At 61.5% G+C, this 20,050-nt stretch overlaps 2 protein-coding genes across 4 annotated transcripts; one reads left to right on the top strand and one right to left on the bottom strand.

Annotated features, from left to right (window-relative positions):
• The first annotated feature begins 1,255 nt into the window (after positions 1 to 1,255).
• On the top strand, positions 1,256 to 16,351 carry SMARCD2 (SWI/SNF related, matrix associated, actin dependent regulator of chromatin, subfamily d, member 2). Of its 3 annotated transcripts, none has more exons than XM_063404095.1 (13): positions 1,258 to 1,546; positions 8,195 to 8,379; positions 10,448 to 10,490; positions 10,954 to 11,076; positions 11,414 to 11,533; positions 11,855 to 11,950; positions 12,791 to 12,892; positions 13,425 to 13,586; positions 13,766 to 13,863; positions 14,441 to 14,576; positions 14,674 to 14,796; positions 15,167 to 15,268; positions 15,369 to 16,351. In XM_063404095.1, the coding sequence occupies exons 1-13, from the start codon at positions 1,391 to 1,393 to the stop codon at positions 15,420 to 15,422; spliced, it is 1,500 nt and encodes a 499-aa protein (XP_063260165.1). In that variant the 5' UTR covers positions 1,258 to 1,390; the 3' UTR covers positions 15,423 to 16,351. The 3 variants fall into 3 exon arrangements, 2 of the variants coding, with proteins under 2 accessions (XP_063260165.1, XP_063260164.1); XM_063404094.1 differs by having other exon boundaries at positions 8,192 to 8,379; XR_010081163.1 differs by lacking the exon at positions 15,369 to 16,351 and having other exon boundaries at positions 1,256 to 1,546; positions 8,192 to 8,379; positions 14,398 to 14,576; positions 15,167 to 15,192.
• A 101-nt stretch (positions 16,352 to 16,452) lies between these two features.
• Positions 16,453 to 19,786, bottom strand: PSMC5 (proteasome 26S subunit, ATPase 5). Its single transcript, XM_063404096.1, has 12 exons — positions 19,645 to 19,786; positions 19,112 to 19,183; positions 18,615 to 18,684; positions 18,400 to 18,497; positions 18,106 to 18,162; positions 17,804 to 18,034; positions 17,598 to 17,724; positions 17,330 to 17,520; positions 17,155 to 17,253; positions 16,955 to 17,065; positions 16,796 to 16,882; positions 16,453 to 16,559 (listed from the first exon to the last, which is right to left on the bottom strand). The coding sequence occupies exons 1-12, from the start codon at positions 19,681 to 19,683 to the stop codon at positions 16,506 to 16,508; spliced, it is 1,236 nt and encodes a 411-aa protein (XP_063260166.1). The 5' UTR covers positions 19,684 to 19,786; the 3' UTR covers positions 16,453 to 16,505.
• Between the last annotated feature and the right edge of the window lie 264 nt (positions 19,787 to 20,050).

The following is a 20,050-nucleotide window of genomic DNA, read 5'->3' as shown; positions in this document are numbered from 1 at the left end:
GGGACCCCCGAGACACCCCCGAGACAACCGGGACCCCTGAGAACCCCGGGACCCCTGAGAACACCGAGACACCCGAGACCACCGGGACAGCCGGGACAGCTGGGACCCCTGAGAACACCGAGACACCCGAGACCACCGGGACAGCGGAGACAGCCGGGACCCCTGAGAACACCGAGACCCCCGGGACACCAGAGACCCCCGGGACAGGCGGGACCTCCTGACTCTCGGGACCATGGCGACCCCGAGATATCCGCGACCTCCGCACCCCCGTGTGCCCGAGATCCCCGCAATCCCCGCGATCCCCAGGACTCCCGAGACCTCCGAGACCCCCGGGACCCCCGAGACTCCCGCAACTGCCGCATCCCCGCAGCCGCACCCACGTGTGTCTGTGATCCCTGCGGCTCCTCACACCCACACCCGAGCTGTGCCCGTCCCCCCGTGTCCACCGTGTCCCACACCTGCACACACGTGTGTGCAGACACTTCAGATGCGAACACACGAGCTGTCACCCCGTTAGGTGTGCAAACACCCCCACACATCTGTGTCACACGGGTCAAACACACCCGTGTCAAACACACCTGTGTCACACACACATCTGTCACATACAGACCTGTACAGACACATCTGTGTCACACACACACCTGCGTCACACACACCTGCACAGACACGTGTGTCCCTCATACATCCGTGCCACACACGTGTCACACACACATCTGTCACTCACACACCCGTGTCACACACACACATGTACAATGCACACGCACACACCTCCACACGTGTGCACACTTGCACACTCTCGGGCTCGTGCTGCACACACACACACAGGTATTCATACCCACATGCTTACTTGCACGCACTGGCACACACACTCAAGTGCAGACCTGTGCACACTCGTGTACATCGCACACACATTCACGTGCACACGTGTGCACACACGTGTACATCACACACAACACAGCCCATGCACAGCACACGCGTGACGTCACGCACGCTATCACACGCGCACGCTGGGGGCGGAGTCTCTGCAGGGATGGGCGGAGCTCCCGGGTATGCGCGCGGCGCCGTGGGCGTGTCGCTGCGGGGGCGGGGCCTGAGGGAGCGGGGCTATGCCTGGGCTGTGCCGCGGGGGCGGGGCGCTGTCGGGGGCGGGGCCTGAGGCGCTGTCGGGGGCGGGGCGCTGTCGGGGGCGGGGCCTGAGGCGCTGCCGGGGGCGGGGCCTGAGGCGCTGCCGGGGGCGGGGCCTGAGGCGCTGTTGGAGGGCGGGGCCTGAGGCGGCGTGGGCGGGGCTTGAGGCGGCGGGCGCGGAGCCGTTCCCGTTCCCGTTCCGGCGCCGACGCTCGGAGCCGCCGCCGGGGCCTCCCCGCCCCGTCCCGTCCGCTGCGGTCCCGCCATGGCCGGGCGCGGCACCTTCCCGCTCAGCCCGCTGCCCCCCGCCGCCGCCCCGCCGGCCCCGGGGCCCGGCACCGCCCTGCTGCGCGGCCCCAGCCCCGCGCCCGCTGCCGCCCCGGGCTACCGCGCCATGGGCCCGGCCGGCGCGCAGTACCAGGTGAGGCGTCCCGGGGCGGCGGGAAGGGCGCGGGAACACCCACGGGCCCCGGGCCAGCGCCGGGGGGGCCGGGCGGGCCAGCGTGGCCTTCCCGGGGCAGCGCGGCCGGGCCTGGCCGGCATCGCCCAGAGCGGGCCCGGCGCGCCCGGGACCCCCGGTGGAGCCGTTCTGCTGCGCTTTTTAGTCGGGACACCTCCATCTTTCCCTGCTCCCACTCTTCACCCTCAAAACCCGCTAAAAGTTCGGCCGCACCGTCCCCTCCCGCAGAAGGTGGACGGGCCGGGGTCGCTCCCGTGGGGCTGCGAGCCCGATCCTTCTCCGCAGCTTTCCCGTCCCTTCCCGTCCCTCCCACCCCCGGCACGGACCCGCCGGGAACCCGTTTGTGTCCTTGGCGAAGGCGGAGATAACGCGTGGTGTGCAGGTGCTGCCTCGGTGTAACCTCAGAGTTTGTTCGATGTGTCCTCCGGAAGGACGAAGTTTTGGGTAGTGGCAGAGGAGGGGAGCAGGCGCTCACTAATGTTAGGGAAAGTAAATCAAAACAATGAGTAGCCCTCAAAAAGTGCATGAAATCACTCATATTTCAGCCTGGCATCTTTTACAAGTAAGTTCAGGAAGTAAGAACTGTGTTTCCAAGGGATGGAGGGACAGGACACAGGGAATGGCTTCCCACTGCCCAGGGCACGGATGGATGGGATATGGGAAGGAATTGTTCCCTGGGAGGGTGGGCAGGCCCTGGCACAGGGTGCCCAGAGCAGCTGTGGCTGCCCCTGGATCCCTGGCCGTGCCCAAGGCCAGGCTGGACAGGGCTTGGAGCAGCCTGGGATGGTTGAAGATGTCCCTGCCCATGGCAGGAGTGACACTGGATGGGCTTTAAAGCCCTTTCCACTCAAACCATTCCACGTTTCTATGCTATTCCAGCAGTAAGAAGTATATCCTGACGCACATTCCTGCTCCCCTTTGCACACCTGGCTTCTCAGTTCACTCCCAAGCTCGTGCTGATTCTTTTGGGAATGAGTTTTCAGGTGTAAAGCTCAGTTTTCCAGGCAGGCTGGAAATGGAGGAGCCCAGTTGTGCAACACAGTCTCCTGGGCTGCCGCTGCCTGCTCCAGAGCTGTGCCTGATTTGTATGATTTAAAACTCAGGAAATAAACCAAGCTCAGGAAATTTATGGCTCCTTAACACAGGATGAGGAAACAACTTCCTCCTGCAGCCTTCAAAACGCCAGAAAATGGTGTTGGAAGCTGAACTGGCTGAGTGCGAGCCGCTGGTAACTGGAGGCGGGGGCACTGCCTGACCTTCCATGTTCAGGGTGCAAAATCCAGCTGGGAGCAGCCGGGTAAACAGGCTGGCAGATGCTGCTCCCCCCACGGCAGCAGGTGTTGGGAGCAGGGGGTGATGTCCCCGCGGTGATGTCCCCGCAGTGGTGTCCCCACAGTGATGTCCCCTCGGTGATGTCCCCAGAGTGCCCAGCACTGCTGGCACAGCCAGATCCAGCCCCCAGTCTGGTGTTGAGTGGCCTCTCCCCGAGCCTGGGAGAGGATCCAGAGGGTCTGCCCTTTGTTTTGCAATGCCCAGGCTGAGGAAAACAGCCCCTCCCATCCATGCCATCCCCCCAGGGCCTGGTTCTGTCCCAGTTTTAGGAAGAGCTGCGTTGTTTGGGCACCAGGAGACAGAAGAGGCCCTGGCCAGGCCAGCGAGGACTTAAGGGCTCTAATCTCAGGATTATTAAACATATGCTTGTCCTTTGGACATCCTTGTGTGCCTGCTGGGGATTTCCTGGCAGCCGAGGCAGGGAATCCAGGGGGCTCTGCTTTGGTGGGAGCTGATGTTTCCAGAGCAGCCAGGGGCTGGTGCCGTGCCTGGAGCAGGAAGGAGAGATCTTTTTCCAGGAGCAGGAGGATCAGGTGTGGTGGGGGGTGGGGGTAGATCTGCCCACCGATCCATCTTCCTGCCCCTGGAGCAGCCAGGATGCCCAGGCTGAGCCCCATCAGCCAAGTTCCATGGAAATTCAGCAGAAGGAAGCCTTCCTGGTTTTTCAGGTGCAGGTTTCAGGTTTAGAAGAGTTTTTCCCAAGTTTTGGGATTAACACCGTGGCCTGGAGCAGTGTAGATCTGTGTGGGATGAGACCTTGGAATTCAGCACTCTGGCCTTGCAGTTACCCCCAGCTGATGCTTCCCTGGGGCAGAATTATATCCCCATTAAATGGATTTTATTGGCACATCTTGGGAGGACAGAGCCTGGGTTCCCTGGGCCAGGAGGCTGCTGCAGCCTGAGAAGTCCCAAGCCTGGAAGCAGCTCTGTGATCCTGTCCCTGGGCAGATCGCAGTGGGAAGGAAAGTCGTGCTTCATGGAGAAATCCATGGAGGCAGCGGGACAGAGGAGCTGAAGATCTGTGGAATGTTGTGCCAGGTGAAACTGGGGAGGTCTGGACATGCTGGAGGGGGTGTACTGAGGGAGAAATCCACCCCTTTGGGAGAGCAGTGTTCCTGCTCATGGAGTGGTTGAGACTGGCTTGGAGGGGGCCAGGGGACAACAGCCAGGGCTGGAGCTGTTCCAGAAAGCTGCTTGTGCTGGATAACCCCACCCTTCCCAAGGGAGAGGCTTTCCAAGGCAGGTTTCATCAGAGCCGGAGCCTGGAGCTGCTTCCAGCGCTGATCCAAAGCAGATGGACACTGTCCTTTGGAGCAGGGGGAGGGGGGCAGAGCAGAGCCCAGGCACGCTCTGCTGCTCCTGGGAAACATCAACACCCCCAGGACTGCTGCTCCCTCTGCTCCCACAGGGCCCTTCGAGAGCCCTGGAGGCCCTCAGGAAGGTTTGGCCCTGCAGGAGCACCACGGGCAGGGTTTGTGCCAGGCCCATCTCTGCTCCTCCCCACAGCCTCCCGCAGCTCCCAGGAGGAGCCAACACCTTTGTTCCTTGTTCCTGCTGCTGTTCCTGCCCCTGTGGGATCTGAATCCCTGTGACCTCTCCTTTCCCTGCCCTGGAACATCCAGGGCTCCAGCTGTGGACAGGCAGGTTTGTCCAGCCCGGACAGCTCTGCTGTTGCTGGAAATATTCCAGGATGTGTCCTGGATATGCTGGGGGCTGTGCCTGTGCTGTGCCCTTCTCCCTTTGATTTACCACTTCCTCATGTCGGCTTTACAGCCAAGATCTGGCTCCTGGAGCTCCTCCTGTGACAAACACGGAGGTTTTCCAAGTGTGGGGGAATTTGGGAGCCTGCAGGGAGCTGCAGCAGAGTTTGCAGCAGCACATCTCCATCCCAGCAGCACCTCCCAGCCCAAGGTCTGTGCCAGCACCAACCCAGGCTCTCCCTGGCACCCTCCCAAGAGGGACTTGCTCACAGATAAGGAGGGACAAAGGGGAAAATCACCCTTTTGGGGTGTGCTGGGGGCTCATCCGATCCCAATTCACACAAAGCCCTGGGCAGCAGAGCTCTCCTGGAGCCCAGCCCGGTGTGGAGCTGGAATCCTGTTTGAACAGGGATTGTTTCTGTGGCCCAGTGGGAAGTGCTGCTGCCTGGGCATGAGGGGAGGAACTTGCAGGAAGAGCTCTTGGTGCTGGGCCAGGCTCTGCTCCAGATCCTGGGTGAGGATGGATGTGGGCTCTGGCTCCCTGATTCCCTGTCAGTGTGCAGAGAGCTGGATCCTGGAGCAGGACAGGATGGGTGTGGGGAGGAGCCTTCCTCCCTGGCTGGGGCAGTGCAGGGAAGAGCCAGGATCCTGGAGGGGACATGAAGCGACTCTGGAACTGTTTGCAGAATTCCTGCTTTGCCTCAAGTTCTCTCTCCAGCCCAGCTTCTTCCTGCAGATTCATCCTGATATTTATTGCTTCTCCTTTCTGTTACCAGCCCCTGATTTCTGGGCTGCCCTTCCTGAAGAAGGGGCCTTTGGCAGGCTCAGAGGTTCCTGCCATGCCAGCAAACATCCCTCAGGAATGCTTCCAGCCTCCCATTGGATTCAGCTGGGGCTGAGCTGCCCCGGGGCCTGTGGGCTGTGCAGTGACCTGGGCTGACCCCCGGGCGCAGCCCCGTCCCTGGCAGGGAGCAGACACGAGCTCTTGGCTGTCCCGCTTCCAGAGGCTCCAGGGAGGGCTGGATGGCATCCAGGCCTTTCCTCGCGCTGAGCTCGCAGGGTTTGCCCTTTGTCCGCCCCTCTGAGGGGAGGGGACGGGGCGGCCCCGGGGGTGGCACAGGGACAGCGGGTGCTGGGCAGCAGTGAGCTCCTGCTTGGAGCTGGTTTAATCGAATTTCCTGAGCTCAAGTCCTCTGCGTCCTGGGAATTTCCAGGCTTTCCAAAGCAGGCTGGAGACAGGCTTCACCCTGGAGCTGTGGTGCTGCTTCCTGGCTTGGCTGGAGGTTTTAGGCTGGGCTTGTGTGAGAAGGCTTTGGGAGACTTTGGGGGCACGTCTGCCCCAGGCACTGGTGACTGTTTGAGCCAAGAGGCTTCTCTGTTGTAAATTTGAAAATCCTGAGAGTAAACTGAGAGGAAAAATCTGTGTGGGGGGTTCTGCCCAGCTGTTATTGCTCATCCACACGACCCAGTGTGGGTCCTTGGTGGGCTGGAAGTCACTCCCCCCCCAGCTCGGCTGTGGCTTATGGTTCTCAGATGGTATGGGAGGTGATGGTGTAGTTAAAGTGTGACAAATCTGTGTATCCTTGTGCTGAACCTCTCCCTGCTGATGGAATTGTCCCAATGGAGCCCTGGAAGAGCAGACAGACACACAAGAGACCTTGCCCAAAGACGTGGGACTGTCAAAGACTCTCTGAAGCCTCCAAATCTCTCACTTCAGGGATAGATCTGAAATGTGCTCCATGGAGTGGCAGAGGGAGGGAGGAGAGACCTCAGGGCTGCCCTGGCCGAAGGACAGGAGCTGGCTCAGCCCAAGCAGCTCCTGACAGCATTCCCAGGGCAGAGAATGTATCTGTGGAGCCTCCCTGGCCTTCCAGGCACTGAAAAACACCCGGGGCAGGGTTTCCCTGGAGCCGTGTCCTGCTCCTGGGGGCTCCAGGGAATTCTTCCAGCCTGAGCTCTGCACCGAGCAGCTCTGGGGCCCCAGGAATTTCAAATTAAAAGTTTCCCAGCTCCTTCTTGACGTTTCTCCGCTCTCCAGGAGCCCTGGCAGGTGTCAGCTCAGGTTTGGGTTCCACAGGGGTTTCACAGCCCTGCTGGAGCTGAACTGCAGAACAACATTCACTGTGGCTTGTTGTGGTACACGGGGTGCGGGTGGGTCTGCCTGGCCCTGCCACAAGAGATTTCTTGATAAACCCAAAAAAACCAGGTCCTAGTCTTGTGGTTTTGGCACAAAAAGGTGCTGCTGGCCCTGCTGGCCCTCCATGCTGCTGCTGGAGTCACAAGGAGTTGCACAATGGGGGCTGAGCAGGAGGAGAGGAACATCTGGGAGCTGGGAGGAGGAAAGAGGAGCCCTGGGGAAGGGCGGGCTGGAGCACAGGCTCTGCTCTGGGGTTGCTGCTTCAAAGGCTTAGAGCCCTGTGTGGTTGTTTGTTGTGTAACGGGCTCAGCCTGGGCCTGGGGGGATTGAGCTTCCACGTGCAGCTAATCCTGGGGCCCTGCTGCTGCCCTGGCCCTGCCTGGAACACACTCCTGCTCTTGGGATCTGCCGCTGGCAGAGGCACCAGCAGCAGCTCGAACTCTTGGGTTTGTGTTTATCAGCTTTTCACAGAAGTGGGGGTGTTTTTTAGGGTTTTTTATGCTGCGGCTCCATCAAACCAACCCCTGCTACAGCTCTGAGCTGTGGAGGGCAGGCCGGCTGCATCCCATATTCCCAACCCTCTTGCATGCAGGGTTTGGTCCCAGATGTATTCCTGTGTGCAGAGAATGAGGTGTTTCCTTGGCTCCCTGCCCTGCAGGGCTCTGGGGATGTCCTGGCACGTCAGGAGCCCGGGGCAGGGCTGAAATGTTGCTCTGCTGGCTCGGTGGCTCTCGCAGCCTCCCACCTTGGCAGGGGGAGCTGATGATCAAAGGATTGCAGGAAGCTGCTGGATCAGCCCCAGGGTGGAGCAGGGAGGAGCAGGAGGGCTGGGTCCTGGGGGTTGGGACCGATTGTACCCAGGAGACAACCTGGTGGCACCTGAGGCACCAGTGGGGGCTGCTAAATCAGTGCTCTGCAGGTGCAGAGGGGCTGCCAGGGCTGGGACCCCTCGAGGTTGTGTCGTGGCTCCCAAATTCCCTGTGTGTGTCCCTGGAAGGGGAAGGACGGGAGCTGGCTGCTGGCAGGGGGGAGCTCCTGCCTCCTCCACCCCTGACTTCCTTCCTGCCTGTGGGAGGAAGTGGGATTGCCCTGCTCCCTCCTGTGCTGTTTCCAGAGGAGCCCACGAGGTCCCCGGGCTGGGGATGTTGCTGGCGGTGTCCTGGTGCTGCTGCAGCTGCGAGGTGGTGGCACAGGGCCACCAGCCTGACTTTGGCTCCACAGCTGCCGGGCCAGGCTTCCCTGCATTGCACAGCTTTTCCTCCTCTTCCTGCTTTCCCATCTCTTCCTGCAGCTGCAGCTCCTGCTGCCATTCCCTGCTCCCTGCCTGGGCCCAGGATGCGTCCTTGGGAAGAGGTGGCACCAAGGGTGGGTTGCCCCGAGGGTGGGTGGGCGCCACCACAGCGAGGGTCCTGTTTCACCTGTGTCCCTGTTTTCCAGCAGCGCCCCGGGATGCCCCCCGGGGGCAGGATGCCCATGGCAGGGCTGCAGGTGGGACCCCCGGGAGCCCCCCCGTATGGAGCAGCCACCCCGCTGAGGCCCGGCCTGCCCCAGGCCATGATGGATCCCTTCAGGAAGCGCCTGCTGACCCCCCAGGCACAGCCACCCATGGCCACCCCGAGGAGAGGGTAAGGGCGGCGGTGTCCCGTCCCAGAGGGATCCCGGGGGAGGATACTTGGTGAAATCACAGAATGGGTGGGGTGGAAGCACCTTAAAGCCCATCCAGTCCCACCCCAGGGCACCTTCCACTGTCCCAGGGTGCTCCAAGCTCCTTGGATGTTCCCAGGAGTACCACACTAATCCCTGCTGACAGGAGGCTGCATCCCTGCTTCTCAATAAATGTGTTTCACTTTGTGTTTTCCATCTGAAGTGAGCCAGGAGCTGTTTTGTTCAGACCAGGCACAATAATTCAATCCCAACAGGTTCTCCTGGGAAACTTCTCCAGAGCACAGGAGAGCCCTGTTTTGGAAAAAGCTATATAAATATAAATAATATAAGTGTGGATATCAATGAGATGTCACTGCAGATCCAGAGCTGTAAAAGGATGGCTGTAATTCCATTCAGGACAGGGATCCCAGGGCTGTGTCCTGTCAGGGTTTGACCCTCTTTAAGTCCCCAAACCCTCTCGAGGTCCCAAGTGTGTCACAAGTGTCACATCATGCAGAGTGCCACAGCTCCTGTCCTGCTGCAGAGGGGGGTACCCAGCAGGGTTTTCCTCCAGCCTGGCACCTGCCAGAGGTCAAGAATGGGATGTTTTGGGATGGGGGCAGAGATCCCTCAGTTTGCAGCTTCCCCTCATTCTGATCTCCACACCAGGAACCAAAGAGCCTTGTGGGGTCCCCAGCAGCAGCTCCTGGGGGTCCTCCTCATCCTCCAGGGGGGCACTGGCTGTGGCAGGCACAGATGTGGCTGGATGTGGCTGTGGGATGGGGCTGGCAGATTTTAGGGATGCTCCCTGGAGCTGCAGTCAGGGCAGGACTCTGTTTGGGCTCTGCCAGCTGCTCCTCCTCTGGGACAGTTCCCAGCCCTGCTGATCCCTCCCTGTGGGGGCTTTTTGGTTCCTAGAATCTCTGGGCAGGACCCCTTGGTGCTCATGGATGCTCAGGTCCCATTCCCTTCCCTGGCAGCTCCATTAGCTCCCTGGTCCCTCCTGGGACATCCCAACCCTGCACAGCCAGAGTGAGCTGGGACTGGGGACAGGGAGCAGCCTGGCACCCACAGGGACATGGGAACCAGGCTGGGGACTGGGATCGGGGATCAGCCAGGTTCAGCTGCCCGGGCATTCCCTGCTCCCAGTCAGCGGATCAAGGGATTAGGGGCTGCCAGCTGCTCTGGGTGTCCAGAGCCTGCAGGCAGGAGGGGTTGGATGGGGCAGGAATTGCTCCAAAGCGGGGCTCTGACCTGTCCTTGAGTGTTCTCCTGGACCATGCACGGTCCCCCAGAGCCCTCCTGGGTGGTCCTGCTGCCCCATATGCAGCTGGAGAAACAGGAATTCCCTGTGCTGCTGGACTCTGGCCCATCTCCCATGCAGGAAAACAGAGGAGAGCATTTCCTGCTGTGCCCAGGCTCAGCAGGAGCTCGCTGGGCACCGGGATGGGCTCGGGATGATGGCAGTCTGCAGTGGGCAGGACTGAACCCAGCCCAGCTGGATTTTCCCTGGATTTCAGCCCCACCACAGCAGGGTTTGCTTTGAGTTGGGTATAAGGGAGTTACTGGCAGTAGCTTTTGTTTGGAGCTCTGGGAGAATGAGATGGCTGCTTTCAGAGGGGAAATTTGGGAATTCTGTCCTGCAGCCCTGGCTTTGCCTTGTTATCACCTCCGCTTGCTCCAGGATTTCCTGGATTTCCTTCCCCAAATTTCTGTCCCAACAGAAAATTGAGAGAGTATATTACAGGGTGAAAGAGCAGAGTTTGGAGGACATCCAACACCTTCCCCCCTAGGAATATCCTGAGTGGGAATGGACCCCCAATCCCACCCCTGGCCCTGCCCAGACCCCCCAACAACCCCACCCTGTGCACCCCTGGCAGCGCTGTCCAAAAACTCCTGGAGCTCTGGCAGCCCTGGACTGGGACCATTCCCTGGGAAGCCTGGGCAGTGCCAGCACCTCTGGGGGAAGAACCTTTCCCAATATCCATCCCCGCAACGGGCAGGCAGCTGGATGTCCTGGGGGAGCTGTAACTTTTCCATGTTTCCCAGGGTGAAGAGGAGGAAGATGGCTGACAAGGTGCTGCCACAGAGGGTGAGTGTCACCTTAGCCTCGGGGACAGAGCTGAGCTGCTGCAGGGATGGGGGGTCTCAAAGGGATTGCCCTGAGTTCCTTCCTGCCCACTGGGAATTTCTGTTCAATCTGAAACCACCCTGGAATGTTTCTGTCTCTCCCTCTGGCGTGGCAGGAGAGGGCTAGGGTGAGGTTGGACTCTGTGCAAGCAAGGAGCAGGAATGGGGTGGGGTGGAGATCTCAGGAGGTCTCTAAGAGTCCCTCTTGAGATTCCAGGGTTCCATTTCGTGCTGGGACACCAGGAATGCTGCTGGGAACAGCAACAGGCTCCAGACTGGTTTGGGCGGAGCTTTGCAGGGCTCCAGGCTGGGTTTAAAATAAGAACTGGGTGCTGGACTTGTCACCTGGTGTCTCCCTGGCTGCTGAGGCTGTGGGGAGGTCCAGCCCGTCCCAGCACACCAGGATTGTCCATTCCTGTGTCCAGATCCGGGAGCTGGTCCCAGAATCCCAGGCCTACATGGACCTGCTGGCCTTCGAGCGCAAGCTGGACCAAACCATTGCTCGCAAGAGGATGGAGATCCAGGAGGCCATCAAGAAACCCCTGACGGTGAGGGGGGGCTGGGAGGGGGGCTGGCAGTCATGGATTCATGGAATCACAGGATCCTTAAGGCTGGAAAAATCCTCTAAGTCATCAAATCCAACCATCACCCTAAGCCATGTCCCCAGGGGGAATATCCACACGTTTCTGGGACACTTCCAGGGATGGGGAATTCCACCTCCGCCCAGGGCAGCCCATTCCAATGTTTTACAACCCTTTTGTCGATACATTCCCCAATATCCAATCTAAACTTCCCCTGGGACCATTTCCTCTCATCCTGACATGGAGATGGGTGCTGCGGGTCCCTCTCACTCCGTCCATCCCTCTCTCTGTTCCCTTGTCACAGCAAAAGCGGAAGCTCAGGATTTACATCTCCAACACCTTCACCCCGGCCAAGGAGGAGGGAGAGGGCGGGGAGCGTGTGGCCTCCTGGGAGCTCCGTGTGGAGGGGAAACTGCTGGAGGATGTGAGGATGCAGCAGGGATGGAGGGATGGTGGGAGGAACTCCGGGAGGGAGGGAGGAGCTGGTCTGTCAGGATCGAGGTGGTGGTGGTGGGAGGAGCTGGTCCATAGGGACCATCCAGGAGGGATGAGCTGCTGGTGGGAGGAACTCTGGTCCATAGGGATCATCCAGGAGGGATGAGGTGGTGGGAGGAGGAGCACTGGTGCATTAGGAGCATCCAGGAGGGATGTGGAGGTGCTGGGAGCTCAGCTGGGGCAGCCCCTGCCCCGCTCCAGGGTCTGGGGCTGGATTTGGGATCAGGAATCTCTGCTGCCCTGTCTGCAGCCCAGCAAGCAGAAGAGGAAGTTCTCCTCCTTCTTCAAGAGCCTCGTGATCGAGCTGGACAAGGAGCTCTATGGGCCAGACAATCACCTGGTGGAGGTGAGGTGGGAAGGGATCCCGGTGGGAAATGGGGGCACGGCCCTGCTGCTCCCCCTGATGCTCAGCTCCCGGCTCAAGTCCTGTCCTAGTGGCAGAGGGGTCTGAGCAGAGTTTTGGGGCTAGGGGCAATGCCAGGCATTCCATAGGAACCACGCTGTCCTGCTTTCTCATCCCAGGTTTAGGGAGGTTTCCTTCCCTGGCGGAGCTCAGCTCTGACCCCTCACACCCCAGGTCCTCAGCCAGAGCTGGAGCTGTGCTGTGTGGGGTCAGGGATGTGGCTCTAGAGGCAGCTTTCCCCCCCAGCCTGGCACAGATGGGTCCCCACGTGGGTGCTGATCCCACAGGAGGCTCATCCCAGTGCTGTGTGGGAAGAAGGATTTGCCCTCCTGCCTGTCCCTGAGCTGGAGGGTCCTTAGGGCATTTAAGCCATGCCTGGGAGAGGGATCAGACCTTTTTTGGATGTTCCTGCCTGGAGCTCTTCCTGCACCCAGCTCATGCTTTTGCCCTGGGAGATTCTGTGGAGAGGCTGAACCCCCTTCTAGGGATGTTGGGAGCAGCTCTGATGCACATTCCCTGCAGGATTGATCCGGAATCTGTGGGAGCCCTGGACCCCAAGCATTCAGGGCTGGAACTGCCCCAGTGCTGGAGCACATCCCGGGATGGGATGGACTGGGAGAGCTCTTGAGCTGCCACCACTGGCATCAGGAGCTGCCAAGGGGTGCCCCAGGCTGTGTGGCTGTGCCAGACCCTGCCCAGAGCCCCAGCTCAGCAGACTCAGTCCCTGCTGGCGGGCGGCTTCCGTGGCCTTGGCCTGAGCAGTGTCCCCGCTGTCCCTCGCAGTGGCACCGGATGCCCACGACCCAGGAGACCGACGGCTTCCAGGTGAAGCGTCCCGGGGATGTCAATGTGAAGTGCACCCTGCTGCTGATGCTGGACCACCAGGTACGGCCTGGGGCCACCTCGGGGCACCCAAGGGTGGGGATGGGCTGGGGCAGCGCTTTGGGTGAGGCTTTGGGGATGCAGGGAGCACAGGGAGCTCTGGGCATGGACCTGTAGTGACACAGACTGGGGGGGACACTCCCGAGGGCCAGACAGACCCCGCCTTTCTTCAGGCAGCAGGAGGAATTTCTCCATGGAAAATGAGTTAAAAACCGGGACAGGGCCTTTGGGGGATGCAGGGATCAAAAGGTGCACAGGGAGCTCTGGGCATGGAGCTGCAGTGACACAGGGGCTGTGGGGGACACTCCCGAGTGCCTCTTCTTTGGGAGCAGGGGGAATTTCTCCATGGAAAGGGAGTTAAAAACTGGGACAGGCTGCCCAGAGAGTGGTGGAGTTCCCATCCTTTGAGCTGTCCCAGGAACAGCTGAGCTCTCAGTGCTCCGGGGGGGGACAGGGATGGGTCAGAGGCTGGGCTTTGCTCCAGGAGGGCTTTTCCCCCTGCTGAGTCTGTGCCTGACCCCAGCTGTCCCCGCAGCCCCCCCAGTACAAGCTGGACCCGCGGCTGGCCCGGCTGCTGGGGGTGCACACCCAGACCAGGGCCAGCATCATGCAGGCCCTGTGGCTCTACATCAAACACAACAAACTGCAGGACAGCCACGAGAAGGAGTTCATCAACTGCAACCGCTACTTCCGCCAGGTACCTGCACATTCCCACCTCCTCCAGCCACCTCCCCGGCTCCCACAGCCCCTCCAGGCCCTGGTTGTGCCCCTTCCCTGGGCTCTGGCTTGCACCACCAGCTTAGGAATGCCCCACCTGGCTGCACAGGTGAGGGCAGACCCTGCCATGGGTGCCAAAGGCTCTGCTTTGCCCCCCAGATCTTCAACTGTGTCCGCATGCGCTTCTCCGAGATCCCCATGAAGCTGGCGGGGCTCCTGCAGCACCCGGACCCCATCATCATCAACCACACCATCAGGTGGGGGCACAGCGTGGGCACGGTCACCGAGGGGCTCCATGGGCTGGGCACTGGCTGGGCACTGGCATCTCCAGGGCTGGAGGGGCTCCATGGGTGGGCAGTGTCCCCAGGACTGGGGAGGTCTCCGTGAGGTGGGCAGTCCTGGGGTGGTGTCCCCAGAACTGAGGGGCTCTGTATGGTGGGTAGTGGGGATGTCCCTGGGGGGCTCAATGAGGTGGGGACTGATCCAGTGTCCCCATGACTGGGGGGCTCTCAGGGCGGGTAGGCAGTGAGCTGGGCAGTGTCTCCAGCACTGGGGGGCTCCAGGGGTGGGTATTGAGTCAGGCACTGTCCCCAAGGGCTGCGAGTGCCCCAAGGGTGGAGAGTGAGCCAAGCAGTGTCCCCAGGGCTGGGGGGCTCCATGGGCTGGGGGCACAGGAGGCTTTGAGGTCTCCAGCCTGAAGGGCCAGCACAAGTCACCTGGGAGGGGAAGAACCACCAAATTCGAGGCTTCTTGGGGCACTGCTGTTACTGTCAGGGGTCCATCCACCCCAGGCAGGTGGGGGCTCAGCAGCTCCCCCCAACCCCACTCCCCCAGTGTGGACCCCAACGACCAGAAGAAGACGGCTTGCTACGACATCGATGTGGAGGTGGACGATCCCCTCAAAGCCCAGATGAGCAATTTCCTGGCCTCCACCACCAACCAGCAGGAAATCGCCTCCCTGGATGCCAAGGTGGGAGGGGACACTGCCAAGGGACAGCCCTGCAAGAGGGGACAGCCATGTCCTGTGCGGGGACACAGCTCCTCTGAGACCCCTGTCACCTCCCCAGATCCATGAGACCATCGAGTCCATCAACCAGCTGAAGACACAGAGGGATTTCATGCTGAGCTTCAGCAACAATCCGCAGGATTTCATCCAGGAATGGATCAAATCCCAGAGCAGAGACCTCAAGGTGAAGGGGAACAATTGCTATGGAGATTTAGGTTGGATATTGGGGAAAATTTATGGAAGGGGTTGTCCAGCGCGGGCACAGCTGCCCAGGGCAGTGGTGGAGTCCCCATCCTTGGAGGAGTTCAGAACCATGGATGTGGCCCCTGGGGACACGGGTCAGTGGTGAGCACGGTGGTGGTGTTGTGGGGTAAGGGCTGAAGGTCTTTTCCAACCCTAACAATTCCATGATTCCATTTCCAACCCTAGCAATTCCATGACTCTGAAGCCCTAGGGCTGGGCAGAGTGAGGGGCAGGGCGGGGTCTGGGTCCATCTTGGAGCTCAGGGAGGGGTGTGGATGCTGTGGAGCTCACTGCCGTCCTGTTTGGGTCAGATCATCACGGACGTGATCGGGAACCCCGAGGAGGAGCGGCGCGCAGAGTTCTACCAGCAGCCCTGGGCGCAGGAGGCTGTGGGCAGACACATCTTTGCCAAGGTGAGCTCGGGGCTGGGGCCGACGTTGGGAGGGCAGGGACAGATCCCTGGGGCACCGGGCGGTGTCCCCTGTCCCTCCCTGACGGCCGCGGTGTCTGCAGGTCCAGCAGCGCCGGCAGGAACTGGAACAAGTGCTCGGGATCCGCCTCACTTAAGGCGGGCGGGCCCCGGAGCCGCTCCCGCCGCGCTGCCCGAGCCGGACGGTACCGACTGGAAGCCACAGCACTTGCACAAACCCGATGTGCCTGGAGGGATGGGAGCCCCCGGGGCTCCCCGGGCCGAGCACAGCGGGGTCCCCGCTCCCCCCAAACCCCCGCAGCGCCTCCTCCGCTTTGCATCGCGCCCCTCCCCGCGCAGCCCCCGCGGGTTTCCCACTCCCCTCCCGCTCCCAAAATCCCTCCGGGAGCCGGGAAGCGCTGCCCGTGCCCAGGCGGAGGAGCTCCCAGCCCCAGCCCAAGCCCAGCAGGCCCCGCCCTGCCCCCCTTCAACCAAAGTTCGTCATTCCAAACGCCAGCTTCCCCCGGCCCCGACGTTTTGCACTATTTTTGTGAACAGGTTTTATATAAAAAAAAAACCACGGAAAAAAAAGGCAGCATTTTGTACAGTGGGTTTGTATTTGATTAATTAATTAATATATTGATTGAGCTCCTCTTCCTGCACTGGGCTCTGCAGGGGCTTGGGGAGGCTCCCAGGGCTGCTCTGGGAATATGGAACTGAGGATTGGGGTTCAGTTTGTGACAATCAGTTTATTCCTTCCCCCTCCCGCTGTTTCACATCATTCCATAATTAACCACTTGTCTTGACGAGGTTTGGGGGCAGAAGGGGTGACTCTGCCCCAGGAGCCTGCAGCCAGTGGGGGCACAGGGGCACCAAGAACTGGAGATACTGGGGGGGAGGGAGGGGACCACGGGGCCAGTGCCACCACTGCCACCACCACTGAAGTGCCTTTGCCCCCCTGCAGGCTCCCGAGGCGGGGGGGGCGTTTACAGATGCCCAGGGTTGGGCTCAGGGGTGCCTGCTCTGCCTCTTGTGTAACCAGTTTTTGTCTATTTTGGATCTTTTCTAATAAAAGCAGTTAGCAGCAGCTCTGTGGGGTGTGTGCTGTGTCCTGCAGCTGGAGGGGTTTGCAGTGTCCTGCAGCCCTCACCCCGACCCCAAATCCATCCCCAACTCAGTGCCCACGGCTGGCCACAGCAGCTTTTTATTGACAGCACAGAGGGAGCAGCTCCGGCCTCGCATTACTTCCACAGCTTCTTGATGGACATGTTCTTCTCACTGTCCTTCTGCATCACCTGGGGTGGAGGGGACGGGTGGGTCCAACATTCAGTGCCCAAATTGAGCATTAATTACCCCAAAACCATCCCAAGATGAGTTTCAGCCCTGCACTGCTCAGCAGGCGCTCTGTCCAACCAGGCTGTGTGCCCCAGCAGTCTCTCCCATGTCACTCACACGGTGACAACCCCCTTGTTTGTGCTCTGGCAAACACCACCCAGGACACTTTGTGCCGTCACCTCCCACTGTCACCCACCTTGGCCACGGCCATCTCAAAGTCCTCCTGTGTGACGTGCACCCTTCTCTCTCTCAGTGCATACATCCCTGCCTCTGTGCACACACCCTGAGGAGACAGCACAGAACATCAGCCAGTGCCCCCTATGCCAGCCCCCTGTCCCCAGAGTCCCCAGCTCACCTTCACCTCAGCCCCTGAGGCCCCCGGCATCAGCTCCGCGATTTTCCGCAGGTTGATGCCCCGGGTCAGGTTCATCTTCCGGGAGTGGATCTTGAGGATGTCCAGGCGGGCCTGCAGCAGGGGCACAGGGAGGGTTGGAGCCCAGGAGTGGCTCCCAGGGAGAGGGTGGGCACAGGGCCAGCTGGGGGTGGCTCTGGTACCTCCTCATTGGGAGGGGGGAACTCGATTTTCCTGTCGATGCGGCCGGGGCGCAGCAGGGCCGAGTCCAGGATGTCGATCCTGTTGGTGGCCATGATGACCTGCACAGGGGGACAACTGTCACCACCCTGGGCACCGTGGGGCTGGCTGCACCCCAGGCAGGGCTGGCCCCTCTACCTTGATGTTCTTGGTGGCCTCAAAACCGTCGAGCTGGTTGAGGAGCTCGAGCATGGTGCGCTGCACCTCGCTGTCCCCGCCCGAGCCGCCCTCCAGGCGCGAGGAGCCGATGGAGTCAATCTCGTCCATGAAGATGATGGAGGGCGCGTGCTCCCGGGCCATCACGAACAGCTCCCGCACCATGCGGGCCCCTGAGGGGCGCAGGGCTCAGCCCAGCCCCGAGCCCACCCAACCCCGCGGTCCCCCAGAGCCACCCCTGCCCCGTTACCTTCGCCGATGAACTTCTGCACGAGCTCGGAGCCGGAGACGCGGATGAAGGTGCAGTCGGTGTGATGGGCCACGGCCCTGGCCAGCAGGGTCTTCCCTGTGCCGGGGGGGCCGTAGAGCAGCACCCCCTGGAATGGCCACACGGCGCCTCAGAGCCTGGCTGGGGACACGGGGACAGCCCAGGGAGTCCCCCAGAGCAGCACTTGCCTTGGGCTGGGCGATGCCCAGCGCCTCGAAGAGCTCCGGGTGCTTCACGGGCAGCTCAATGACCTCCTTGATCTCCTTGATCTGCTTGTCCAGGCCCCCGATCATCTCGTAGGTGGAGTCCGGGACCTTCTCCACCATCATGAGGGACACAAGCGGGTCCACCTTGTTGGGCAGGATCTTGTGCAGGGTGTAGCTGTCGTTGCGCAGGGCCACGCGGCAGTTGGGGGTCACCTGTGGGGACAGCACAGGGGCTGGGTGTCCCTGCCAGCCCTGGGGACCCCCCGCAGCCCTGGGGCACTCACGTCATTGATGTCGATGTTCTTGTCCACATCCACCACAAACTTGCCTTCTGGGTGCACCTGGAAAGGAGCAATTACCCCCAGGAGTGGTTTCCCTGAGAATTCCCTGCTGAAGGACATCCACAGGAGCTCCAACCCCACCGGACACCCCGAAGCAGCCCCAGGCTCCGCAGAGCCATCCCAGTGAGCTCCTCCAGACAGGACAATCCCACCCCACAGCCCTGACCCATCCCCCATGGGGACATGGGGCAGTCCCACACTGCAGCCCTGCCACCTCGGGGCAGCTCAGCCTCGTACCTTGACCAGCACCTTCTTCTTGTCCATGGCTCTCACCACCTCTCCCACGTAGGATCCCTGCTCCTGCAGCAGCTGCAGCTCCTCCCGCAGCAACCGCACTGGGACAGGGGCAGGGACAGCTCAGCACCAGCCCCATGGGCTGGAGCCCCCCGAGCCCAGCCCAGAGCCCCCCAAGCCCAAGGCCCAGGTGAGCAGGAGGAGGCTCCAGGCCCCACCTTTGGCGTTGAGCTCGTTCCTCTGCGCCTGCAGCCGCCGCAGGTTCTGGCTCTTCTCGTTCACAATGAGCTGAAGGGGAAAGGCTTTGTGAGCAGCCTTGGGCTGTGGGCTCACCCACACCATGGCTTTTAGCGTGGAATTACAGCATGCTTTGCGTTGGAGAAGATTTTAAAGCTCATCTCATTCCACCCCTGCCATGGCAGGGACACCTCCCACTGTCCCAGGATGCTCCAAGCCCTGTCCAGCCTGGCCTGGGACACTTCCAGGGATCCAGGGGCACCCAGTGCCAGGGCCTGCCCACCCTCCCAGGGAACAATTCCATCTCAATATCCCACCAACCCTGGCACCTGGGACAGCCCCTCAGTCAGGGGCAGCATCGCCCCCAGCTCAGAGCACAGCCCCACCTCATGTCCCCAGAGCCCACAGGGACACGGCCGAACCATCCCCGCTGAAAGCACAATGACTCTGTCCTGGCATTCCCTGCAGCTGTGCTCACCTGCAGCTCCTCGATCTTGGACAGGTAATACTGCCGCAGCCCCGAGCCGCCCTTCCCATCGTCCATCTCCATCTGGGACAACAGATCTCAGCGGCCTCCGACAGCCCCCGCACCCCCGCCCACTCGGGGCTGCCCCGCAGGGCCCCAGTTCCCCCATCACCACCGCCAGGCCGGGTCCTGGGTCCTCTTTTCCCTCCTCGCATCCTCTGTTCCCAGTCCCCAGTTCCCCTTCCATCAGGCTCCCCACTGTCCCTTTCCCGACCCCCGCTCCCTTCCCGACCCCCCAGCCGAGTCCTGGCTCCCCCGTGCTCCCAGCGGTGCCCACAGCAGCCCCAGCTCCCGTTCCCTCGGTCCCGATCCCGCCTCTCAGGCCCCGCCGCCTTCCCCAGACCCGCCGAGTCACGGCGCTGCCAGAGCCCGCGAACCCCGGCAGCAGCAGCGCCCGGGGGCAGCACGGAGCGCCCCGAGTCCCTCCCTGAGCCCCGCCGGTTCATTCCCAGCCCGGGCCCGGCCCGGTGCCGGCCTGGCCGCACCTGCTCGGGCCCGTCCACCGCCATCTTCTCCGCCGGCATCGGGCCCCAACAAAGATGGCAGCCGCCGGCGTCTGCTGCCCGGCCCCTGCGCGCCCGGCGTGATATCGTCACTTCCTTCCCGAGATGGGCACTTCCCCCTCTGGGCGGGCACATGCGCATGCGTAATTGTCGTGCTGGCTGTGCCGCCATCTTGGAACGGTCAAAGGTAATTTCTCCGTCTTGTAAAGTACCGGAGGAGAAGGATAGGGCTGTGATCACGCCACCGAGTGGACCCGTTATTGTCTGTCGCCCCTCCGAGGGGACCCGTTATTGTCTGTCGCCCCTCCGAGGGGACCCGTTATTGTCTGTCGCCCCTCCGAGGGGACCCGTTATTGTCTGTCGCCCCTCCGAGGGGACCCGTTATCCT

This window comes from Prinia subflava, chromosome 8, assembly GCF_021018805.1.
Source record: "Prinia subflava isolate CZ2003 ecotype Zambia chromosome 8, Cam_Psub_1.2, whole genome shotgun sequence".
NCBI lineage: Eukaryota > Metazoa > Chordata > Aves > Passeriformes > Cisticolidae > Prinia > Prinia subflava.
Note: the sequence above shows the minus strand (reverse complement) of the source record. Positions and strands in the feature narration are given on the sequence as shown.

Coding starts and splice junctions, on each gene's coding strand:
- PSMC5 (XM_063404096.1), bottom strand. CDS start 19,683: ATGCCGGCGGAGAAGATGGCGGTGGACGGGCCCGAGCAG. Junction 18,163..18,399: donor AGAAGAAGGTGCTGGTCAAG/GTACGAGGCTGA, acceptor GCTCCTTTCCAG/GTGCACCCAGAAGGCAAGTT. Junction 18,035..18,105: donor AGAACATCGACATCAATGAC/GTGAGTGCCCCA, acceptor CTGTCCCCACAG/GTGACCCCCAACTGCCGCGT.
- SMARCD2 (XM_063404094.1), top strand. CDS start 1,391: ATGGCCGGGCGCGGCACCTTCCCGCTCAGCCCGCTGCCCCCCGCCGCC. Junction 8,380..10,447: donor ATGGCCACCCCGAGGAGAGG/GTAAGGGCGGCG, acceptor CATGTTTCCCAG/GGTGAAGAGGAGGAAGATGG. Junction 10,491..10,953: donor ACAAGGTGCTGCCACAGAGG/GTGAGTGTCACC, acceptor TCCTGTGTCCAG/ATCCGGGAGCTGGTCCCAGA.